This window comes from Dendrobates tinctorius, unplaced genomic scaffold (genome assembly GCF_039654945.1).
Source record: "Dendrobates tinctorius isolate UK_male_01 unplaced genomic scaffold, ASM3965494v1 ptg000356l, whole genome shotgun sequence".
Lineage (NCBI taxonomy): Eukaryota > Metazoa > Chordata > Amphibia > Anura > Dendrobatidae > Dendrobates > Dendrobates tinctorius.
Window position 1 is genome coordinate 660,000 of NW_027362022.1, and position 22,885 is coordinate 682,884.

The 22,885-nt window shown below is 48.8% G+C and overlaps 1 protein-coding gene across 2 annotated transcripts in view; it reads right to left on the minus strand.

Moving 5' to 3' along the window:
* The window catches only part of LOC141075454 (beta-1,3-galactosyltransferase 5-like), a 132,807-nt gene that overhangs the window by 50,766 nt on the left and 59,156 nt on the right, over window positions 1-22,885 (minus strand). For both annotated transcript variants that reach the window (XM_073562517.1, XM_073562518.1), the window contains exon 2: window positions 22,217-22,783. In XM_073562517.1, coding sequence (XP_073418618.1) covers window positions 22,217-22,778 — 562 coding nt within the window. In that variant the 5' untranslated portion in view covers window positions 22,779-22,783. The remainder of the gene's footprint in view (window positions 1-22,216; window positions 22,784-22,885) is intronic.

The window sequence follows — 22,885 nt, forward strand, 5'->3', positions numbered from 1 at the left end:
ACAGGCATCGTCATCACTGAGAGGACAACACACAGGCATCGTCAGCACTGAGAGGACAACACACAGGCATCGTCATCACTTAGAGGACAACACACAGGCATCGTCATCACTTAGAGGACAACACACAGGCATCGTCATCACTGAGAGGACAACACACAGGCATCGTCATCACTGAGAGGACAACACACAGGCATCGTCATCACTGAGAGGACAACACACAGGCATCGTCATCACTGAGAGGACAACACACAGGCATCGTCATCACTGAGAGGACAACACACAGGCATCGTCATCACTAAGAGGACAACACACAGGCATCGTCATCACTGAGAGGACAACACACAGGCATCGTCATCACTGAGAGGACAACACACAGGCATCGTCATCACTGAGAGGACAACACACAGGCATCGTCATCACTTAGAGGACAACACACAGGCATCGTCATCACTGAGAGGACAACACACAGGCATCGTCATCACTGAGAGGACAACACACAGGCATCGTCATCACTGAGAGGACAACACACAGGCATCGTCATCACTTAGAGGACAACACACAGGCATCGTCATCACTTAGAGGACAACACACAGGCATCGTCATCACTTAGAGGACAACACACAGGCATCGTCATCACTGTGAGGATAACACACAGGCATCGTCATCACAGAGAGGACAACACACAGGCATCGTCATCACTTAGAGGACAACACACAGGCATCGTCATCACTGAGAGGACAACACACAGGCATCGTCATCACAGAGAGGATAACACACGGGCATCGTCATCACTGAGAGGACAACACACAGGCATCGTCATCACTGAGAGGATAACACACAGGCATCGTCATCACTGAGAGGACAACACACAGGCATCGTCATCACTGAGAGGACAACACACAGGCATAGTCTTCACTTAGAGGACAACGCACAGGCATCGTCATCACTGAGAGGACACCACACAGGCATCGTCATCACTGAGAGGACAACACACAGGCATCGTCATCACTGAGAGGACAACACACAGGCATCGTCATCACTGAGAGGACAACACACAGGCATCATCATCACTGAGAGGACAACACACAGGCATCGTCATCACTGAGAGGACAACACACAGGCATCGTCATCACTGAGAGGACAACACACGGGCATCGTCATCACTTAGAGGACAACACACAGGCATCGTCATCACTGAGAGGACAACACACAGGCATCGCCATCACTGAGAGGACAACACACGGGCATCGTCATCACTTAGAGGACAACACACAGGCATCGTCATCACTGAGAGGACAACACACAGGCATCGTCATCACTGAGAGGACAACACACAGGCATCGTCATCACTGAGAGGACAACACACAGGCATAGTCTTCACTTAGAGGACAACGCACAGGCATCGTCATCACTGAGAGGACACCACACAGGCATCGTCATCACTGAGAGGACAACACACAGGCATCGTCATCACTGAGAGGACAACACACAGGCATCGTCATCACTGAGAGGACAACACACAGGCATCGTCATCACTGAGAGGACAACACACAGGCATCGTCATCACTGAGAGGACAACACACGGGCATCGTCATCACTTAGAGGACAACACACAGGCATCGTCATCACTGAGAGCACAACACACAGGCATCGTCATCACTGAGAGGACAACACACAGGCATCGTCATCACTGAGAGGACAACACACAGGCATAGTCTTCACTTAGAGGACAACGCACAGGCATCGTCATCACTGAGAGGACACCACACAGGCATCGTCATCACTGAGAGGATAACACACAGGCATCGTCATCACTGAGAGGACAACACACAGGCATCGTCATCTCTGAGAGAACAACACACGGGCATCGTCATCACTTAGAGGACAACACACAGGCATCGCCATCACTGAGTGGACAACACACATACATCGTCATCACAGAGAGGACAACACACAGGCATCGTCATCACTTAGAGGACAACACACAGGCATCGTCATCACTTAGAGGACAACACACAGGCATCGCCATCACTGAGTGGACAACACACAGGCATCGTCATCACTTAGAGGACAACACACAGGCATCGTCATCACTGAGAGGACAACACACAGACATCGTCATCACAGAGAGGACAACACACAGGCATCGTCATCACAGAGAGGACAACACACAGGCATCGTCATCACTGAGAGGACAACACACAGGCATCGTCATCACTTAGAGGACAACACACAGGCATCGTCATCACTGAGAGGACAACACACAGACATCGTCATCACAGAGAGGACAACACACAGGCATCGTCATCACAGAGAGGACAACACACAGGCATCGTCATCACTGAGAGTATAACACACAGGCATTGTCATCACTGAGAGGACAACACACAGACATCGTCATCACAGAGAGGACAACACACAGGCATCGTCATCACAGAGAGGACAACACACAGGCATCGTCATCACTGAGAGGACAACACACAGACATCGTCATCACAGAGAGGACAACACACAGGCATCGTCATCACCGAGAGGACAACACACAGGCATCGTCATCACTTAGAGGACAACACACAGGCATCGTCATCACTGAGAGGACAACACACAGACATCGTCATCACAGAGAGGACAACACACAGGCATCGTCATCACAGAGAGGACAACACACAGGCATCGTCATCACTTAGAGGACAACACACACGCATCGTCATCACTGAGAGGATAACACACAGGCATCGTCATCACTGAGAGGACAACACACAGACATCGTCATCACTGAGAGGACAACACACAGGCATCGTCATCACAGAGAGGACAACACACAGGCATCGTCATCACTTAGAGGACAACACACACGCATCGTCATCACTGAGAGGATAACACACAGGCATCGTCATCACTGAGAGGACAACACACAGGCATCGTCATCACAGAGAGGACAACACACAGGCATCGTCATCACTGAGAGGACAACACACAGGCATCGTCATCATAGAGAGGACAACACACAGGCATCGTCATCACAGAGAGGACAACACACAGACATCGTCATCACTGAGAGGATAACACACAGGCATCGTCATCACAGAGAGGACAACACACAGGCATCGTCATCACTGAGAGGATAACACACAGGCATCGTCATCACTTAGAGGACAACACACACGCATCGTCATCACTGAGAGGATAACACACAGGCATCGTCATCACTGAGAGGATAACACACAGGCATCGTCATCACTTAGAGGACAACACACACGCATCGTCATCACTGAGAGGATAACACACAGGCATCGTCATCACTTAGAGGACAACACACACGCATCGTCATCACTGAGAGGATAACACACAGGCATCGTCATCACTTAGAGGACAACACACACGCATCGTCATCACTGAGAGGATAACACACAGGCATCGTCATCACTGAGAGGATAACACACAGGCATCGTCATCACTTAGAGGACAACACACACGCATCGTCATCACTGAGAGGATAACACACAGGCATCGTCATCACTTAGAGGACAACACACACGCATCGTCATCACTGAGAGGATAACACACAGGCATCGTCATCACTGAGAGGACAACACACAGGCATCGTCATCACTGAGAGGACAACACACAGGCATCGTCATCACTGAGAGGACAACACACAGGCATCGTCATCACTGAGAGGATAACACACAGGCATCGTCATCACAGAGAGGACAACACACAGGCATCGTCATCACTGAGAGGATAACACACAGGCATCGTCATCACAGAGAGGAAAACACACAGGCATCGTCATCACTGAGAGGACAACACACAGGCATCGTCATCACTGAGAGGACAACACACAGACATCGTCATCACTGAGAGGATAACACACAGGCATCGTCATCACTGAGAGGATAACACACAGGCATCGTCATCACAGAGAGGATAACACACAGGCATCGTCATCACTGAGAGGATAACACACAGGCATCGTCATCACTGAGAGGATAACACACAGGCATCGTCATCACTTAGAGGACAACACACAGGCATCGTCATCACTGAGAGGATAACACACAGGCATCGTCATCACAGAGAGGAAAACACACAGGCATCGTCATCACTGAGAGGACAACACACAGGCATCGCCATCACAGAGAGGACAACACACAGACATCGTATTCACTGAGAGGATAACACACAGGCATCGTCATCACTGAGAGGACAACACACAGGCATCGTCATCACTGAGAGGACAACACACAGGCATCGTCATCACTGAGAGGATAACACACAGGCATCGTCATCACTGAGAGGATAACACACAGGCATCGTCATCACTGAGAGGATAACACACAGGCATCGTCATCACAGAGAGGACAACACACAGGCATCGTCATCACTGAGAGGATAACACACAGGCATCGCCATCACAGAGAGGATAACACACAGGCATCGTCATCACAGAGAGGACAACACACAGGCATCGTCATCACAGAGAGGAAAACACACAGGCATCGCCATCACAGAGAGGACAACACACAGACATCGTCATCACAGAGAGGACAACACACAGGCATCGTCATCACTGAGAGGACAACACACAGGCATCGTCATCACAGAGAGGACAACACACAGGCATCGTCATCACAGAGAGGATAACGCACAGGCATCGTCATCACTGAGAGGATAACGCACAGACATCGTCATCACTGTGAGGATAACACACAGGCATCGTCATCACTGTGAGGATAACACACAGACATCGTCATCAGTGAGAGGATAACACACAGACATCGTCATCACTGTGAGGATAACACACAGACATCGTCATCAGTGAGAGGATAACACACAGACATCGTCATCACTGTGAGGATAACACACAGGCATCGTCATCACAGAGAGGATAACACACAGGCATCGTCATCACTGAGAGGATAACGCACAGACATCGTCATCACTGTGAGGATAACACACAGGCATCGTCATCACTGTGAGGATAACACACAGACATCGTCATCAGTGAGAGGATAACACACAGACATCGTCATCACTGTGAGGATAACACACAGGCATCGCCATCACAGAGAGGATAACACACAGGCATCGTCATCACTGAGAGGATAAGACACAGGCATCGTCATCACAGAGAGGACAACACACAGGCATCGTCATCACTGAGAGGACAACACACAGGCATCGCCATCACAGAGAGGACAACACACAGACATCGTCATCACAGAGAGGACAACACACAGGCATCGTCATCACTGAGAGGACAACACACAGGCATCGTCATCACAGAGAGGACAACACACAGGCATCGTCATCACAGAGAGGATAACACACAGGCATCGTCATCACTGAGAGGATAACGCACAGACATCGTCATCACTGTGAGGATAACACACAGACATCGTCATCAGTGAGAGGATAACACACAGACATCGTCATCACAGAGAGGATAACACACAGGCATCGTCATCACTGAGAGGATAACGCACAGACATCGTCATCACTGTGAGGATAACACACAGGCATCGTCATCACTGAGAGGATAACGCACAGACATCGTCATCAGTGAGAGGATAACACACAGACATCGTCATCACAGAGAGGATAACACACAGGCATCGTCATCACTGAGAGGATAACACACAGGCATCGTCATCACAGAGAGGACAACACACAGGCATCGTCATCACTGTGAGGATAACACACAGGCATCGTCATCACAGAGAGGACAACACACAGGCATCGTCATCACAGAGAGGATAACACACAGGCATCGTCATCACAGAGAGGATAACACACAGGCATCGTCATCACTGTGAGGATAACACACAGGCATCGTCATCACAGAGAGGATAACACACAGACATCGTCATCACAGAGAGGATAACACACAGGCATCGTCATCACAGAGAGGACAACACACAGGCATCGTCATCACTGTGAGGATAACACACAGACATCGTCATCACAGAGAGGATAACACACAGGCATCGTCATCACAGAGAGGACAACACACAGGCATCGTCATCACTGTGAGGATAACACACAGGCATCGTCATCACAGAGAGGACAACACACAGGCATCGTCATCATTGTGAGGATAACACACAGGCATCGTCATCACAGAGAGGATAACACACAGGCATCGTCATCACAGAGAGGACAACACACAGGCATCGTCATCACTGAGAGGACAACACACAGGCATAGTCTTCACTTAGAGGACAACGCACAGGCATCGTCATCACTGAGAGGACACCACACAGGCATCGTCATCACTGAGAGGACAACACACAGGCATCGTCATCACTGAGAGGACAACACACAGGCATCGTCATCACTGAGAGGACAACACACAGGCATCGTCATCACTGAGAGGACAACACACAGGCATCGTCATCACTGAGAGGACAACACACAGGCATCGTCATCACTGAGAGGACAACACACGGGCATCGTCATCACTTAGAGGACAACACACAGGCATCATCATCACAGAGAGGACAACACACAGGCATCGTCATCACTGAGAGCACAACACACAGGCATCGTCATCACTGAGAGGACAACACACAGGCATCGTCATCACTGAGAGGACAACACACAGGCATAGTCTTCACTTAGAGGACAACGCACAGGCATCGTCATCACTGAGAGGACACCACACAGGCATCGTCATCACTGAGAGGATAACACACAGGCATCGTCATCTCTGAGAGAACAACACACGGGCATCGTCATCACTTAGAGGACAACACACAGGCATCGCCATCACTGAGTGGACAACACACAGACATCGTCATCACAGAGAGGACAACACACAGGCATCGTCATCACTTAGAGGACAACACACAGGCATCGTCATCACTTAGAGGACAACACACAGGCATCGCCATCACTGAGTGGACAACACACAGGCATCGTCATCACTGAGAGGACAACACACAGGCATCGTCATCACAGAGAGGACAACACACAGGCATCGTCATCACAGAGAGGACAACACACAGGCATCGTCATCACTGAGAGGATAACACACAGGCATTGTCATCACTGAGAGGACAACACACAGACTTCGTCATCACAGAGAGGACAACACACAGGCATCGTCATCACCGAGAGGACAACACACAGGCATCGTCATCACTTAGAGGATAACACACAGGCATCGTCATCACTTAGAGGACAACACACAGGCATCGTCATCACTGAGAGGACAACACACAGACATCGTCATCACAGAGAGGACAACACACAGGCATCGTCATCACAGAGAGGACAACACACAGGCATCGTCATCACTGAGAGGATAACACACAGGCATCGTCATCACTGAGAGGACAACACACAGGCATCGTCATCACTTAGAGGACAACACACAGGCATCGTCATCACTGAGAGGACAACACACAGACATCGTCATCACAGAGAGGGCAACACACAGGCATCGTCATCACAGAGAGGACAACACACAGGCATCGTCATCACTGAGAGGATAACACACAGGCATTGTCATCACTGAGAGGACAACACACAGACATCGTCATCACAGAGAGGACAACACACAGGCATCGTCATCACCGAGAGGACAACACACAGGCATCGTCATCACTTAGAGGACAACACACAGGCATCGTCATCACTGAGAGGACAACACACAGACATCGTCATCACAGAGAGGACAACACACAGGCATCGTCATCACAGAGAGGACAACACACAGGCATCGTCATCACTGAGAGGACAACACACAGGCATCGTCATCACTTAGAGGACAACACACACGCATCGTCATCACTGAGAGGATAACACACAGGCATCGTCATCACTGAGAGGACAACACACAGGCATCGTCATCACAGAGAGGACAACACACAGGCATCGTCATCACTTAGAGGACAACACACACGCATCGTCATCACTGAGAGGATAACACACAGGCATCGTCATCACTGAGAGGACAACACACAGGCATCGTCATCACAGAGAGGACAACACACAGGCATCGTCATCACAGAGAGGACAACACACAGGCATCGTCATCACTGAGAGGATAACACACAGGCATCGTCATCACTTAGAGGACAACACACACGCATCGTCATCACTGAGAGGATAACACACAGGCATCGTCATCACTTAGAGGACAACACACAGGTATCGTCATCACAGAGAGGATAACACACAGGCATCGTCATCACTGAGAGGATAACACACAGGCATTGTCATCACTGAGAGGACAACACACAGACTTCGTCATCACAGAGAGGACAACACACAGGCATCGTCATCACCGAGAGGACAACACACAGGCATCGTCATCACTTAGAGGATAACACACAGGCATCGTCATCACTTAGAGGACAACACACAGGCATCGTCATCACTGAGAGGACAACACACAGACATCGTCATCACAGAGAGGACAACACACAGGCATCGTCATCACAGAGAGGACAACACACAGGCATCGTCATCACTGAGAGGATAACACACAGGCATCGTCATCACTGAGAGGACAACACACAGGCATCGTCATCACTTAGAGGACAACACACAGGCATCGTCATCACTGAGAGGACAACACACAGACATCGTCATCACAGAGAGGGCAACACACAGGCATCGTCATCACAGAGAGGACAACACACAGGCATCGTCATCACTGAGAGGATAACACACAGGCATTGTCATCACTGAGAGGACAACACACAGACATCGTCATCACAGAGAGGACAACACACAGGCATCGTCATCACCGAGAGGACAACACACAGGCATCGTCATCACTTAGAGGACAACACACAGGCATCGTCATCACTGAGAGGACAACACACAGACATCGTCATCACAGAGAGGACAACACACAGGCATCGTCATCACAGAGAGGACAACACACAGGCATCGTCATCACTGAGAGGACAACACACAGGCATCGTCATCACTTAGAGGACAACACACACGCATCGTCATCACTGAGAGGATAACACACAGGCATCGTCATCACTGAGAGGACAACACACAGGCATCGTCATCACAGAGAGGACAACACACAGGCATCGTCATCACTTAGAGGACAACACACACGCATCGTCATCACTGAGAGGATAACACACAGGCATCGTCATCACTGAGAGGACAACACACAGGCATCGTCATCACAGAGAGGACAACACACAGGCATCGTCATCACAGAGAGGACAACACACAGGCATCGTCATCACTGAGAGGATAACACACAGGCATCGTCATCACTTAGAGGACAACACACACGCATCGTCATCACTGAGAGGATAACACACAGGCATCGTCATCACTTAGAGGACAACACACACGCATCGTCATCACTGAGAGGATAACACACAGGCATCGTCATCACTGAGAGGACAACACACAGGCATCGTCATCACAGAGAGGACAACACACAGGCATCGTCATCACAGAGAGGACAACACACAGGCATCGTCATCACTGAGAGGATAACACACAGGCATCGTCATCACTTAGAGGACAACACACACGCATCGTCATCACTGAGAGGATAACACACAGGCATCGTCATCACTTAGAGGACAACACACACGCATCGTCATCACTGAGAGGATAACACACAGGCATCGTCATCACTTAGAGGACAACACACACGCATCGTCATCACTGAGAGGATAACACACAGGCATCGTCATCACTGAGAGGATAACACACAGGCATCGTCATCACTTAGAGGACAACACACACGCATCGTCATCACTGAGAGGATAACACACAGGCATCGTCATCACTTAGAGGACAACACACACGCATCGTCATCACTGAGAGGATAACACACAGGCATCGTCATCACTGAGAGGACAACACACAGGCATCGTCATCACTGAGAGGACAACACACAGGCATCGTCATCACTGAGAGGATAACACACAGGCATCGTCATCACTTAGAGGACAACACACACGCATCGTCATCACTGAGAGGATAACACACAGGCATCGTCATCACTTAGAGGACAACACACACGCATCGTCATCACTGAGAGGATAACACACAGGCATCGTCATCACTTAGAGGACAACACACACGCATCGTCATCACTGAGAGGATAACACACAGGCATCGTCATCACTTAGAGGACAACACACACGCATCGTCATCACTGAGAGGATAACACACAGGCATCGTCATCACTGAGAGGATAACACACAGGCATCGTCATCACTTAGAGGACAACACACACGCATCGTCATCACTGAGAGGATAACACACAGGCATCGTCATCACTTAGAGGACAACACACACGCATCGTCATCACTGAGAGGATAACACACAGGCATCGTCATCACTGAGAGGACAACACACAGGCATCGTCATCACTGAGAGGACAACACACAGGCATCGTCATCACTGAGAGGACAACACACAGGCATCGTCATCACTGAGAGGATAACACACAGGCATCGTCATCACAGAGAGGACAACACACAGGCATCGTCATCACTGAGAGGATAACACACAGGCATCGTCATCACAGAGAGAAAAACACACAGGCATCGTCATCACTGAGAGGACAACACACAGGCATCGTCATCACTGAGAGGACAACACACAGACATCGTCATCACTGAGAGGATAACACACAGGCATCGTCATCACTGAGAGGATAACACACAGGCATCGTCATCACAGAGAGGATAACACACAGGCATCGTCATCACTGAGAGGATAACACACAGGCATCGTCATCACTGAGAGGATAACACACAGGCATCGTCATCACTTAGAGGACAACACACAGGCATCGTCATCACTGAGAGGATAACACACAGGCATCGTCATCACAGAGAGGAAAACACACAGGCATCGTCATCACTGAGAGGACAACACACAGGCATCGCCATCACAGAGAGGACAACACACAGACATCGTATTCACTGAGAGGATAACACACAGGCATCGTCATCACTGAGAGGACAACACACAGGCATCGTCATCACTGAGAGGACAATACACAGGCATCGTCATCACTGAGAGGACAACACACAGGCATCGTCATCACTGAGAGGATAACACACAGGCATCGTCATCACAGAGAGGAAAACACACAGGCATCGTCATCACTGAGAGGACAACACACAGGCATCGCCATCACAGAGAGGACAACACACAGACATCGTATTCACTGAGAGGATAACACACAGGCATCGTCATCACTGAGAGGACAACACACAGGCATCGTCATCACTGAGAGGACAACACACAGGCATCGTCATCACTGAGAGGACAACACACAGGCATCGTCATCACTGAGAGGACAACACACAGGCATCGTCATCACTGAGAGGATAACACACAGGCATCGTCATCACTTAGAGGACAACACACAGGCATCGTCATCACTTAGAGGACAACACACAGGCATCGTCATCACTGAGAGGATAACACACAGGCATCGTCATCACAGAGAGGAAAACACACAGGCATCGTCATCACTGAGAGGACAACACACAGGCATCGCCATCACAGAGAGGACAACACACAGACATCGTATTCACTGAGAGGATAACACACAGGCATCGTCATCACTGAGAGGACAACACACAGGCATCGTCATCACTGAGAGGACAACACACAGGCATCGTCATCACTGAGAGGACAACACACAGGCATCGTCATCACTGAGAGGACAACACACAGGCATCGTCATCACTGAGAGGATAACACACAGGCATCGTCATCACTGAGAGGACAACACACAGGCATCGTCATCACTGAGAGGACAACACACAGGCATCGTCATCACTGAGAGGACAACACACAGGCATCGTCATCACTGAGAGGATAACACACAGGCATCGTCATCACTGAGAGGACAACACACAGGCATCGTCATCACAGAGAGGACAACACACAGGCATCGTCATCACTGAGAGGATAACACACAGGCATCGCCATCACAGAGAGGATAACACACAGGCATCGTCATCACAGAGAGGACAACACACAGGCATCGTCATCACAGAGAGGAAAACACACAGGCATCGCCATCACAGAGAGGACAACACACAGGCATCGCCATCACAGAGAGGACAACACACAGACATCGTCATCACAGAGAGGACAACACACAGGCATCGTCATCACTGAGAGGACAACACACAGGCATCGTCATCACAGAGAGGACAACACACAGGCATCGTCATCACAGAGAGGATAACACACAGGCATCGTCATCACTGAGAGGATAACGCACAGACATCGTCATCACTGTGAGGATAACACACAGGCATCGTCATCACTGTGAGGATAACACACAGACATCGTCATCAGTGAGAGGATAACACACAGACATCGTCATCACTGTGAGGATAACACACAGACATCGTCATCAGTGAGAGGATAACACACAGACATCGTCATCACTGTGAGGATAACACACAGGCATCGTCATCACAGAGAGGATAACACACAGGCATCGTCATCACTGAGAGGATAACGCACAGACATCGTCATCACTGTGAGGATAACACACAGGCATCGTCATCACTGTGAGGATAACACACAGACATCGTCATCAGTGAGAGGATAACACACAGACATCGTCATCACTGTGAGGATAACACACAGGCATCGTCATCACTGAGAGGATAACACACAGGCATCGTCATCACAGAGAGGACAACACACAGGCATCGTCATCACTGAGAGGACAACACACAGGCATCGCCATCACAGAGAGGACAACACACAGACATCGTCATCACAGAGAGGACAACACACAGGCATCGTCATCACTGAGAGGACAACACACAGGCATCGTCATCACAGAGAGGACAACACACAGGCATCGTCATCACAGAGAGGATAACACACAGGCATCGTCATCACTGAGAGGATAACGCACAGACATCGTCATCACTGTGAGGATAACACACAGACATCGTCATCAGTGAGAGGATAACACACAGACATCGTCATCACAGAGAGGATAACACACAGGCATCGTCATCACTGAGAGGATAACGCACAGACATCGTCATCACTGTGAGGATAACACACAGGCATCGTCATCACTGAGAGGATAACGCACAGACATCGTCATCAGTGAGAGGATAACACACAGACATCGTCATCACAGAGAGGATAACACACAGGCATCGTCATCACTGAGAGGATAACACACAGGCATCGTCATCACAGAGAGGACAACACACAGGCATCGTCATCACTGTGAGGATAACACACAGGCATCGTCATCACAGAGAGGACAACACACAGGCATCGTCATCACAGAGAGGATAACACACAGGCATCGTCATCACAGAGAGGATAACACACAGGCATCGTCATCACTGTGAGGATAACACACAGGCATCGTCATCACAGAGAGGATAACACACAGACATCGTCATCACAGAGAGGATAACACACAGGCATCGTCATCACAGAGAGGACAACACACAGGCATCGTCATCACTGTGAGGATAACACACAGACATCGTCATCACAGAGAGGATAACACACAGGCATCGTCATCACAGAGAGGACAACACACAGGCATCGTCATCACTGTGAGGATAACACACAGGCATCGTCATCACAGAGAGGACAACACACAGGCATCGTCATCACTGTGAGGATAACACACAGGCATCGTCATCACAGAGAGGATAACACACAGGCATCGTCATCACAGAGAGGACAACACACAGGCATCGTCATCACTGTGAGGATAACACACAGACATCGTCATCACAGAGAGGATAACACACAGGCATCGTCATCACAGAGAGGACAACACACAGGCATCGTCATCACAGAGAGGATAACACACAGGCATCGTCATCACAGAGAGGACAACACACAGGCATCGTCATCACTGTGAGGATAACACACAGGCATCGTCATCACAGAGAGGATAACACACAGACATCGTCATCACAGAGAGGATAACACACAGGCATCGTCATCACAGAGACGATAACACACAGGCATCGTCATCACTGTGAGGATAACACACAGGCATCGTCATCACAGAGAGGACAACACACAGGCATCGTCATCACTGAGAGGATAACACACAGGCATCGTCATCACAGAGAGGACAACACACAGACATCGTCATCACTGAGAGGATAACACACAGACATCGTCATCACAGAGAGGACAACACACAGGCATCGTCATCACAGAGAGGACAACACACAGGCATCGTCATCACTGTGAGGATAACACACAGACATCGTCATCACAGAGAGGATAACACACAGGCATCGTCATCACAGAGAGGACAACACACAGGCATCGTCATCACAGAGAATATAACACACAGGCATCGTCATCACAGAGAGGACAACACACAGGCATCGTCATCACTGTGAGGATAACACACAGGCATCGTCATCACAGAGAGGATAACACACAGACATCGTCATCACAGAGAGGATAACACACAGGCATCGTCATCACAGAGACGATAACACACAGGCATCGTCATCACTGTGAGGATAACACACAGGCATCGTCATCACTGAGAGGATAACACACAGGCATCGTCATCACAGAGAGGACAACACACAGGCATCGTCATCACTGAGAGGATAACACACAGACATCGTCATCACAGAGAGGACAACACACAGGCATCGTCATCACAGAGAGGACAACACACAGGCATCGTCATCACTGAGAGGACAACACACAGACATCGCCATCACAGAGAGGACAACACACAGGCATCGTCATCACTGAGAGGACAACACACAGACATCGCCATCACAGAGAGGACAACACACAGGCATCGTCATCACAGAGAGGACAACACACAGGCATCGTCATCACTGAGAGGAAAACACACAGACATCGTCATCACAGAGAGGACAACACACAGGCATCGTCATCACTGAGAGGACAACACACAGACATCGCCATCACAGAGAGGACAACACACAGACATCGTCATCACTGAGAGGACAACACACAGGCATCGTCATCACAGAGAGGACAACACACAGGCATCGTCATCACTGAGAGGAAAACACACAGACATCGTCATCACAGAGAGGACAACACACAGGCATCGTCATCACTGAGAGGACAACACACAGGCATCGTCATCACTGAGAGGACAACACACAGACATCGCCGTCACAGAGAGGACAACACACAGACATCGTCATCACTGAGAGGATAAGACACAGGCATCGTCATCACAGAGAGGACAACACACAGACATCGTCATCACAGAGAGGAAAACACACAGGCATCGCCATCACAGAGAGGACAACACACAGGCATCGTCATCACAGAGAGGAAAACACACAGGCATCGTCATCACAGAGAGGACAACACAAAGGCATCGTCATCACTGAGAGGACAACACACAGACATCGCCATCACAGAGAGGACAACACACAGACATCGTCATCACTGAGAGGATAACACACGGGCATCGTCATCACTGAGAGGACAACACACAGGCATCGTCATCACTGAGAGGATAACACACAGGCATCGTCATCACTGAGAGGACAACACACAGACATCGCCGTCACAGAGAGGACAACACACAGGTATCGTCATCACTGAGAGGATAAGACACAGGCATCGTCATCACAGAGAGGACAACACACAGACATCGTCATCACAGAGAGGAAAACACACAGGCATCGCCATCACAGAGAGGACAACACACAGGCATCGTCATCACAGAGAGGAAAACACACAGGCATCGTCATCACAGAGAGGACAACACAAAGGCATCGTCATCACTGAGAGGACAACACACAGACATCGCCATCACAGAGAGGACAACACACAGACATCGTCATCACTGAGAGGATAACACACGGGCATCGTCATCACTGAGAGGACAACACACAGGCATCGTCATCACTGAGAGGACAACACACAGGCATCGTCATCACTGAGAGGATAACACACAGGCATCGTCATCACAGAGAGGACAACACACAGGCATCGTCATCACTGAGAGGATAACACACAGGCATCGTCATCACAGAGAGGAAAACACACAGGCATCGTCATCACTGAGAGGACAACACACAGGCATCGTCATCACTGAGAGGACAACACACAGACATCGTCATCACTGAGAGGATAACACACAGGCATCGTCATCACTGAGAGGATAACACACAGGCATCGTCATCACAGAGAGGACAACACACAGGCATCGTCATCACTGAGAGGATAACACACAGGCATCGTCATCACAGAGAGGAAAACACACAGGCATCGTCATCACTGAGAGGACAACACACAGGCATCGCCATCACAGAGAGGACAACACACAGACATCGTCATCACTGAGAGCATAACACACAGGCATCGTCATCACTGAGAGGACAACACACAGGCATCGTCATCACTGAGAGGACAACACACAGGCATCGTCATCACTGAGAGGACAACACACAGGCATCGTCATCACTGAGAGGACAACACACAGGCATCGTCATCACTGAGAGGATAACACACAGGCATCGTCATCACTGAGAGGACAACACACAGACATCGTCATCACTGAGAGGACAACACACAGACATCGTCATCACTTAGAGGACAACACCCAGGCATCGTCATCACTGAGAGGATAACACACAGGCATCGTCATCACAGAGAGGACAACACACAGGCATCGTCATCACAGAGAGGAAAACACACAGGCATCGCCATCACAGAGAGGACAACACACAGGCATCGCCATCACAGAGAGGACAACACACAGACATCGTCATCACAGAGAGGACAACACACAGGCATCGTCATCACTGAGAGGACAACACACAGGCATCGTCATCACAGAGAGGACAACACACAGGCATCGTCATCACAGAGAGGATAACACACAGGCATCGTCATCACTGAGAGGATAACGCACAGACATCGTCATCACTGTGAGGATAACACACAGGCATCGTCATCACTGTGAGGATAACACACAGACATCGTCATCACTGTGAGGATAACACACAGACATCGTCATCAGTGAGAGGATAACACACAGACATCGTCATCACTGTGAGGATAACACACAGGCATCGTCATCACAGAGAGGATAACACACAGGCATCGTCATCACTGAGAGGATAACGCACAGACATCGTCATCACTGTGAGGATAACACACAGGCATCGTCATCACTGTGAGGATAACACACAGACATCGTCATCAGTGAGAGGATAACACACAGACATCGTCATCACTGTGAGGATAACACACAGGCATCGCCATCACAGAGAGGATAACACACAGGCATCGTCATCACTGAGAGGATAAGACACAGGCATCGTCATCACAGAGAGGACAACACACAGACATCGTCATCACAGAGAGGAAAACACACAGGCATCGTCATCACAGAGAGGACAACACACAGACATCGTCATCACAGAGAGGAAAACACACAGGCATCGTCATCACTGAGAGGACAACACACAGACATCGTCATCACAGAGAGGAAAACACACAGGCATCGCCATCACAGAGAGGACAACACACAGACATCGTCATCACAGAGAGGACAACACACAGGCATCGTCATCACTGAGAGGACAACACACAGGCATCGTCATCACAGAGAGGATAACACACAGGCATCGTCATCACTGAGAGGATAATGCACAGACATCGTCATCACTGTGAGGATAACACACAGACATCGTCATCACAGAGAGGATAACACACAGGCATCGTCATCACTGAGAGGATAACACACAGGCATCGTCATCACTGTGAGGATAACACACAGACATCGTCATCAGTGAGAGGATAACACACAGGCATCGTCATCACAGAGAGGATAACACACAGGCATCGTCATCACTGAGAGGATAACACACAGGCATCGTCATCACTGAGAGGATAACGCACAGACATCGTCATCACTGTGAGGATAACACACAGGCATCGTCATCACTGAGAGGATAACGCACAGACATCGTCATCAGTGAGAGGATAACACACAGACATCGTCATCACAGAGAGGATAACACACAGACATCGTCATCACAGAGAGGACAACACACAGACATCGTCATCACTGAGAGGATAACACACAGGCATCGTCATCAGTGAGAGGATAACACACAGACATCGTCATCACAGAGAGGATAACACACAGGCATCGTCATCACTGAGAGGATAACGCACAGACATCGTCATCACTGAGAGGATAACACACAGGCATCGTCATCACTGAGAGGATAACGCACAGACATCGTCATCACTGTGAGGATAACACACAGGCATCGTCATCACTGAGAGGATAACGCACAGACATCGTCATCACTGTGAGTATAACACACAGGCATCGTCATCACTGAGAGGATAACGCACAGACATCGTCATCAGTGAGAGGATAACACACAGACATCGTCATCACAGAGAGAATAACACACAGGCATCGTCATCACTGTGAGGATAACACACAGGCATCGTCATTACTGAGAGGATAACGCACAGACATCGTCATCACAGAGAGGACAACACACAGGCATCGTCATCACTGTGAGGATAACACACAGGCATCGTCATTACTGAGAGGATAACGCACAGACATCGTCATCACAGAGAGAATAACACACAGGCATCGTCATCACTGTGAGGATAACACACAGGCATCGTCATCACCGAGAGGATAACGCACAGACATCGTCATCAGTGAGAGGATAACACACAGACATCGTCATCACAGAGAGGATAACACACAGGCATCGTCATCACAGAGAGGACAACACACAGGCATCGTCATCACTGAGAGGATAACGCACAGACATCGTCATCAGTGAGAGGATAACACACAGACATCGTCATCACAGAGAGGATAACACACAGGCATCGTCATCACTGAGAGGATAACACACAGGCATCGTCATCACAGAGAGGATAACACACAGGCATCGTCATCACTGTGAGGATAACACACAGGCATCGTCATTACTGAGAGGATAACGCACAGACATCGTCATCACAGAGAGGACAACACACAGACATCGTCATCACCGAGAGGATAACGCACAGACATCGTCATCAGTGAGAGGATAACACACAGACATCGTCATCACTGAGAGGACAACACACAGGCATCGTCATCACAGAGAGGACAACACACAGGCATCGTCATCACTGAGAGGATAACGCACAGACATCGTCATCAGTGAGAGGATAACACACAGACATCGTCATCACAGAGAGGATAACACACAGACATCGTCATCACTGAGAGGACAACACACAGGCATCGTCATCACAGAGAGGATAACACACAGACATCGTCATCACAGAGAGGACAACACACAGGCATCGTCATCACTGAGAGGATAACGCACAGACATCGTCATCAGTGAGAGGATAACACACAGGCATCGTCATCACTGAGAGGATAACACACAGGCATCGTCCATAGGATAACACAAAATACTGTGATGCAGATGCGTTGCCACGATTATCACCCAACATGCATAGGACAAAAATACAGTTTGCTCCAAATGTCACAGACCGTAAATGGGGCGGAATAGTTGTTAGAGACACAATAATTGTGTCGTATTAAAGGAATTTTTTCCCTATGGAGAAAATTGTCTTCTACTCTGTGGGTTTTTTGCCTTCCCCAGGATTAACAATGCAGAACAGCTGCACTAAAAATAGGCTGAACTAGATGGACATAAGGTCTTCCTTCAGCCTTCAAATCTATGTTACTATGTATGTCTGTGTGGCTATATAATGTGAATACTGTATATATATATATATCTATATATCTAATATATAAAGCTCAAAGTGTGTGTATGTGTGTATGTATGTGTGTATGTATGTGTGTATGTATGTGTGTGTATGTTTGTTTGTATGTCCGGGATAGGCATCCGCACCGTCGCAGCTACAGCCACAAAATTTGGCACAGTCACACGTCTGGACCCCAAGAGCGTCCTAAGCTATGTTGTGAGGCGAAATTTTAACCCTGCGTTTTCCAATTCGCCAAACAATTTTGCCCCTATCTACATACTGGGGAAAAAGTGTGTGTGTGTCAAGCCCCGCCCCTCATTGTGATGTCATAATGCCCCTATTTGCATACTGGGGAAACAGTGTGTGCGTATCAAGCCCCGCCCCTCATTATGATGTCACAATGGTTGCCATGGAGACGCTGATGTCATCATAGGTTGCAAGCCCCGCCGCCGCTCATTATGATGTCATAATGGTTGACTATGGGATGGAGGATATGTATGATGGGTATATGTCACTGGACTATGGGATGGAGGATATGTATGATGAGTATATGGGCACGGGACTATGGGATGGAGGATATGTATGATGGGTATATGGGCACGGGACTGTGGGATGGAGGATATGTATGATGGGTATATGGGCATGGGACTATGGGATGAAGGATATGTATAATGGGTATATGGGCACTGGACTATGGGATGGAGGATATGTGTGATGGGTATATGGGCATGGGACTATGGGATGGAGGATATGTGTGATGGGTATATGGGCACGGGACTATGGGATGGAGGATATGTGTGATGGGTATATGGGCACAGGACTATGGGATGAAGGATATGTATAATGGGTATATGTCACTGGACTATGGGATGGAGGATATGTGTGATGGGTATATGGGCACTGGACTATGGGATGGAGGATATGTATGATGGGTATATGGGCACAGGACTATGGGATGAAGGATATGTATAATGGGTATATGGGCACTGGACTATGGGATGGAGGATATGTGTGATGGGTATATGGGCACGGGACTATGAGATGGAGGATATGTATGATGGGTATATGGGCACTGGACTATGGGATGGAGGATATGTGTGATGGGTATATGGGCACTGGACTATGGGATGGAGGATGTGTGATGGGTATATGGGCACTCGACTATGGGATGGAGGATGTGTGATGGGTATATGGGCACTCGACTATGGGATGGAGGATGTGTGATGGGTATATGGGCACTGGACTATGGGATGGAGGATGTGTATTATGGGTATATGGGCACAGGACTATGGGATGGAGGATATGTATGATGGGTATATGGGCATGGGACTATGGGATGGAGGATATGTATGATGGGTATATGGGCACTCGACTATGGGATGGAGGATATGCATGATGGGTATATGGGCACGGGACTATGGGATGGAGGATAATTATAATTTGTTATAACTAACCACAGTTAGTTACTATGCCCGGGCAGCGCCGGGCTCTTCAGCTAGTATATATATATATATATATATGTATATACACATGTAGCTTTGACGCCATAAAAGGAGGGGGGCCCAGACACATTTCTTGCACAGGGGCCCCAAGCTGTCAGTGTCCGCCCCTGCAAGTGCCGCTGTTGACGGCGCCGACGTGGGAGAAGACGACCCTACAAGCAAGAACACCTGTTCTTGTTTTTGACTGTTTGATATACTGCTTTTTTAACCCCCACTGCTTTCTCCCTGCGAGGAGTATCATATCCCTGTAAATAAAACCCTTTAACTTTTGATTTGTCTCGGTTCCGTGCTGACATACCAGCACCTGCACGTTTATTACAATAGGATCTGGTTTGGGGTCTGATTTTATTATTTATTTTACTCACAGCATATGGCGCCATTAATTTCACAGTGCTTTACACACATTATCATCACTGTCCCCAATGGATCTCATAATCTAAATTCCCTATCAGTATGTCTTTGGAATGTGGGAGGAAAACCCACGCAAACTCGGGGAGAGCATACAAACTCCTTGCAGATGTTGTCCTTGGTGGGGTTTGAAATCAGGACCCCAGCGCTGCAAAGCTGAGCCACTGAACCACCATACAGTGCTAACCACTGAGCCACCGTGCTGCCCATGGAGACTGAATTTATTATGGAGTCTGGTCGAGTTCTGATTTTTTTATGGGGTCTGGTCTGAGGTCTGATTTTATTCTCGGTTCTAGTTCCATTCTTTTTATTGAGTCTGGTCTGGGGTCTGACTTTATTACGTCGTCTGGTCTGGATTCTGATTCTATTATGGGGTCAGGAGTTTACATAAATTTTCCCGAATATCTCAGGCCTGTTGGGAGTCTGTATGTTTTCAGATATTTTACAATGATTCTGCAGGTGAAGGTGCCCTCACTCTTACTCTCTCATAGTTAAAAATGCTCAGATAGGTAGGGGTGTTGGGTCTTTCTACGGTTTAGTGTGTTTTAGGTATGCTCCTTAGAAATACTGACCTTTGAATATAAAATCGGCCTGTTGAGGGTTGTCATGCAGCCACTCCAGGAAACATCGCTCCTTGAGGGACAGGTTATGATGTCCTTCTGTGAAGTCCCACAGTAAGATGTCCCGGTATTCCTCCTCCTCTAACTTCAAGATTTCCATGTGCTGCTCACGATCACTTAGTCCCATCAGGAAGACGGGTCTAAGCCTGTACCCCATCAATTCCACTCGTTTAGCCCAGGTTTCTCTTACAGCTGCTCTATTACTGTTGGACCTAGGGTGAGATTTGATAGCAAGCAGCAGCATAGGGGACAGACCCCAATCCTCTGGTTCTGGGGTGTAGAGCAGGGAGCAGCGGTAACTCTGAAGGTAGGGAAACTCCTCCTGGAAGCGCGAGAAGTTCAGATGGTAAATGTGGACCCCATCATCGAGCGTCACAGACTGTCTTTTTGCCTCAGGAGACATTTTATGGAACACAGGGTTTCTGAATGAAAGCTTCAGACCTATTATAGCGAGGAGAGCAAAGACCCCCCAAAACAGAAGACTGTGGAACCGAACTACTATCCGGGAACTCATGATGTCTACAAAAAAACACAAAGAGAGATGAATGAGACAGAGTCAAACACTGTCCATACTCATACATAACTCCTACGGACCCTCATCCTACAACCCCCATATGCAAA